The sequence below is a fragment of the Podarcis raffonei genome, chromosome 9 (genome assembly GCF_027172205.1).
Source record: "Podarcis raffonei isolate rPodRaf1 chromosome 9, rPodRaf1.pri, whole genome shotgun sequence".
Lineage (NCBI taxonomy): Eukaryota > Metazoa > Chordata > Lepidosauria > Squamata > Lacertidae > Podarcis > Podarcis raffonei.
This window is the reverse complement of record NC_070610.1, coordinates 71,908,199-71,913,555: the sequence shown is the minus strand read 5'-3', so window position 1 is coordinate 71,913,555 and position 5,357 is coordinate 71,908,199. Positions and strand designations below refer to the sequence as shown.

Sequence of the window (5,357 nt, the reverse complement as noted above, 5' to 3'; positions counted from 1 at the left end):
AACACCGTGACGGAAGCCAGAGCGCATGGAAATGCCATTTACCTTCCTGCCACAGTGGTACCTATTTGTCTACTTGCACTGGCATGCTTTTGAGCTGCTAGGTTGGCAGGAGCTGGGACAGAGCATTGGGAGCTCACCCCGTCGTGGGGATTCGAACCGCTGACCCTCTGATCGGCAAGCCCAAGAGGCTCAATGGTTGAGACCACAGCACCACCCGCATCCCTAAGACTAGCACGCCTGTGGGTATCTGGTGGTCTCTCCTGGTGTCTTTTACTCAAGCACCATCAACCTGCACCCTCACAGCTCCATTTTCTAAGGCACTTAGTTCAAGAGAGCAATCATCCATGGTTCTCCAGGGTTCCAGGTAGGAGACATTCCCAGACCCACCAGGAGATGCTAGGGATCAAACCTGGGGTTTTCTGCTTACAAATCAGATGCAGTACAAATGATCTGGCCCAGTATAAGGCAGTTTCACTTAACGGATGTGCATTTTGTTGCCACAGAGATATAGGAAATCTGTGTCAGACCTCTGGTCCTTCCAGCTCAGTATGGTCTGCACTGACAGGCAGCCGTTCTCCAGGGTTTCAGACAAGGTTATCTCCTAGCCCTCCCTGGACATGCAGACCCCCCGTGTACCCCCATTTTCTTGGGATGGTCCTGGATTTACAGAAGGCATCCCAGTTGCTGATTTGATCCCGGAATGGCCCACTTTTCCTTAGGACATCCCTATTTTCATTGGAGAAATGTTGGAGGGTATGGAGCTATGCGACCCCTCAGCCAAAGAGAAAAGTAAATATACAACCTTTAGAAGACGTCTGAAGGCAGACCTGTATAGGTATTTTATTATTATTCTTTATGTTGTATACTTATATATATATATATTGCAAACCACCTAGAGTAGCTGGGCCAACCCAGTCGGATGGGTGGGGTATTATTAATTAAATTAATTAATTATTTATATAATAATATAATAATAAATAATTAATAATATAATAATTAATAAACATAATAATAAATATAATAAATAAACATAAATAAATAAAAATAAAAAATTGAATAGGGTATCCCTATTTTCATTGGAGAAATGATGGAGAGTGTGGACATGTCAGAGACTGAACAATTATTTATTTCAGCTTTCTATATCGCCCAGGTTTTTCGTGGTGTATGTCAGGATGGCAAAAGAAGCATATCATGGATGAAATTCATTGCAGAAGAGAAAACTTCCTAATAGTGCCTGGCAAAATCGAAAGATTGTCAACCACCTGAATTTCAACAGGGAAGGACCACTGAATGAGGTCCACAGTGCTGAGTGCCCAGTGCCTGAAACATAACCCCTGTGAGGAGTTGCCTGCCATCAGGGTAGGCTAAAGGAATCCTGCAAACAAGCTGTTGGAATACATGAGGGCGGAGGCAGGTGGGTGGGAGCTGGCTGTGAGCAGACTGAGGTTGATGAAGCAGCGCTCCAATTGTCCTCATGGACCAGTCTCCATTGCCCCACCTCCACCACCACGAGTCTTCTCCATGTCAAGCATATGTTCTTCCATGGATCCCAAGCACCTTCTGCAGCAACTGAGCGAAAGAACTGGAAACGAGCTCAGTGGTAGAGATCCTGTGTTGCATGCAGAAGGTCCTAGGTTCAGCCGGCAACATCTCCAGGCAGGGCTGGGAGACACCTCATGCCCGAAACCCTGGAGAGACGCTGACGGTTGGTGTATACAACACTGAGCTTGGTAGAGCAATGATCTGACTTGGTGTAAGGCCCCTTCCTATGATATAGTTTCCTTCCACATCAGGAAAAGGAACTGCACTTTGGAGGTGATTAGCCCCGCTGGCATAGAAATCAATCCACCTAGTTCCTATTTACAGACGTTCTTGCTAATGCAGTGTGGAACTCGATGGCATAGCAGCATTTCCCACAAGCAATCAATTGCTCCATATTGCAGCGGGAAATTGTTAACTGGAGACACATCATTCTGTCCAACTTTATTTTCTCACTCTCAAAGTCAGATGGAAACTACCATTCATAGACACCCAGGAAGGACAGAAGTGACCAACTGGCAACAATAATTGGAGGACTGAGTTTAAAAGAAAACTTTGAATGCCACAGCAAAGCTTCAAAGGCAGCTTTGAACTGCTCCTGGAACATTTTGCTCATGGGCCAAGTTGTTTAACTTGAAGTGATGAGCTTGTCAGTAAAAGGATGCATGGGGGATGTGTTTTATTTTCTTTTTGTACTTCTACATTTAAATATTTAGCCTTCCAAAGGGAATATTTTCATGGAGAGTAAGTACTCTTGGGTAGAGGAGAAAGCATTCTGTAAATACCAACTGGGTTTATTCTGCAAGTTCATTAGTTTTCTAAAACAACACAACACTGATTGATTGGGGAGACTGCTTCAGGCAAACAAGAGAACTGAAGTGTGCTGGCTGTGACATGACATTTCTCAGTATCTTATGCAACCACTATCAAAGTTTCCAATCTCAAGGTGGCTTAAGAACTTGAAAGACCTGCTGAACGAGACCCAAGGCCCATCTAGTCCAGCCCCTAGTTCTCTGACCAACCAAATGTCTATGGTTCATATGCATTTTAGGCCACCCATAAAATCTTCAAGGAGGCTACAGGGCGGTAAGTGTGATTTCTTCACATTTATATCCAACCTCTTTTCCATCCTAGAAACCAAGGCATCATATGTGGTTCTGAAGTAGCTGCCTATCCAAGTACCAGGCCCAGACCTGCTTTACTTCAAAGTAGTAGTGGACTTGTGTACCTTCAGACCACACCCTGGCCTGAGTGCATTTGGGTTGTCCCACTCCATTTTGCCAAAGAGAAAAAGAACACCACACTACTACAGATTCATGCCAATAATTTATTTTATTCTTGAACATTACACTAAACAAACTTGACTTTTCTCTTTTTCTAAAGTGACGAGAGGATTCAGCTGCTGCTCTTCAAACTGAGCTTGTCAAACAGGTACTCCCCTGTGCCATTCTGGGGCAGTCCCAGGCGCCTCAGGTTCGTGAGGTGGTCTCCCAGCTGCTTGATGACCTTCACCTCTTCCTCCAGGAACTCAGACTCCAGGAAGTCACACAGCTGAAAGGTGAAAGACAAGCACTAGTCAACTGCACATATTATTCACTGCAAGCTATGGACAAAGATAGAGAATCTGCCACCCTCCAGATGTTGGATTTCAGATCAAACCAGCCTGCCTGAACAGTGATTAGAGTTTGTGATAGCTGCAATCCAACCACATCTGGAGGGTCACAGATTTCCTACCCATGGTTTAAAACTTTTGTATGCATCTTGTTTAAGAACTGGGTCACAAGGGGAATAAGGCATGTAGATTTAACCTTCTCTAGATAAGCTAAACCAAAACCAACAGCCACCAATTGTGTCAAATCATAGAAGGGCTACAACAAGGCTATACCCTTCCAGTTTTTGAATGCCATGGAGAAATTAAAGATATACCAGGCATTGGTACTGGTTTTATGGAAGGAAACAAACCTTGCAAGTGGGATGGGCATGTTTACAGCTAGCTCCTCTGTCAGAGGTAACTAATCCTATGAAACATCCTGGAGAATGTAGCATTATTGAGAACTTACATGAGGGTCTCCCTTCTCTGTTGCCAGCTTGTGCAGATCCAGCAAGGCCTGGTTCAGCCTTTTCTCCAGCTGCAGGGCAGACTGCAGGGCATCCAGGCTGTTTCCCCACTCGTCCTTCTCTGGCTTCTGTGCCAAAAATCAGATACAGAAACTCAGAACACCAGCCTGTGTCTTGCTACATGCAAACAGCACCATCAAATCACAACACAAGTCCTCCCAAATGAAGCCCAACTAAAGATCTTCCATGTTCACTTACCTTGAGGTCCTTCAGCAAGATGCGCCCCCCTCTCTTGTTCTGGTATTTCAGGAACTTGTCTGCATGCTCCCATTTTTCTTCGGACTGCTCCTTCAGGAACTTGGCCATGTGACACAAGGCAACGTCATCCCGGTCAAAGTGGTAGGACTGGAAGGGGAAGGAAAAATAAAGGTCATAGTCAAATGAGGACATGTCGCCAATATGCAAACATATCCCTTCCCACCCCAGGTGTGTCCATGTATTTTGGACTCACTGTACTCCACTTTGCATTGACACAACATCTGAAAAGATACTACTTGAATAGATGACCTACTGTAGCAGCAGTACAGATGGAGAGTTGGTTGACCACCTTCAGCCCCCAGACCTGAGCTTCTCCACAAGCACCCTCCACATAGAGGTAGTAAAAGCAAACTAAAACCCCCTCCAGTGTACTGGAAAAGCTTCCTAGTTACCATAATAACTACATTCTTACAGTGCAGTATGCTAATAACAATTCAGCATAGTTATTTCACTAAGGGTTCTAACAGGTCTGGAGTTGAAAGACATGGTAAAGGGTCTTCCAAACCCTGTAACTATTATAGTTTATCAGAGGCACATTCTCCCCCCTATTGCACACTTACTTAGAAAAACAACCCAATAAGCTACATGAGACTTGAAGCTTAACAAACATACCTAAGACTGGGGTAAATCTAAAATTACACAAACAAGTTGCAACCAGGTTCTTCTCATTAGATAGGCAAAAGTCACTTACCATAGACAGATAAACATAGCTAGCATTCAACTCCAGATTCACCAGCTGGTTCAAGGTAGCTTCACAGTCAGCATGGAAGTTCTGGCACACCTGAGAAGACATCTCTGTATCCTAGCAAAATAAACTGAGACCAAACAACACTACAAGCCCTACACTGCTGTTGGTGTAGAAAAACATGCAGCCCTAGTGGTTTTTATACCATTTGGGGCAGGTAACTAGTTTGTGATTAGCAGCAGAATCATCCAATAGAAATGCCAGTTGGCTCTGTGGGTGGGAGAATGACTCAGCAGAATGGGACAAAGCTAGCAGCTGATGACAATTTGGTCTCCACCTAGTAATCAAGTCTTATTTGACCATTTTCTGCCCTTTTTTTTTTTTAAGAGAGAGAGAGGGGATACTTAATTAGTTTTTTTGCACTACTTTGTGGGTTGTTTCCATCACAGCTGCAGGAGTTTAAGGAAGAAGCACGAATGTGTAGGGAAGAGCAAAGACTCACAGCACAATTCTAGGGCATGCCTACACAGGAACAATTCCATTGAACTCAATGGGACTTGCTTCTGAGTAGGCATGCATAGGACTACACTATGAACTTTGAAGAGATGTGCAAAGGTGGGAGTGAATTCATGCAGAAAAGCAAATCTGTCACCTTCTTCATTCTCCTGCACAAGTGAAAGATGAGCATATAGAAAATCGAACTGTGGGGGTGTGCAAATTTTACAATTATTCATCATAGCCTCAGATTCAATAAGAG

General features: G+C 44.1%; 1 protein-coding gene across 1 annotated transcript; it reads right to left on the bottom strand.

Moving 5' to 3' along the window:
• Positions 1-2,933: 2,933 nt before the first annotated feature.
• Positions 2,934-4,751, bottom strand: LOC128421545 (ferritin heavy chain A-like). Its single transcript, XM_053404502.1, has 4 exons — positions 4,607-4,751; positions 3,856-4,002; positions 3,600-3,725; positions 2,934-3,090 (listed from the first exon to the last, which is right to left on the bottom strand). The coding sequence occupies exons 1-4, from the start codon at positions 4,706-4,708 to the stop codon at positions 2,935-2,937; spliced, it is 531 nt and encodes a 176-aa protein (XP_053260477.1). The 5' UTR covers positions 4,709-4,751; the 3' UTR covers position 2,934.
• Between the last annotated feature and the right edge of the window lie 606 nt (positions 4,752-5,357).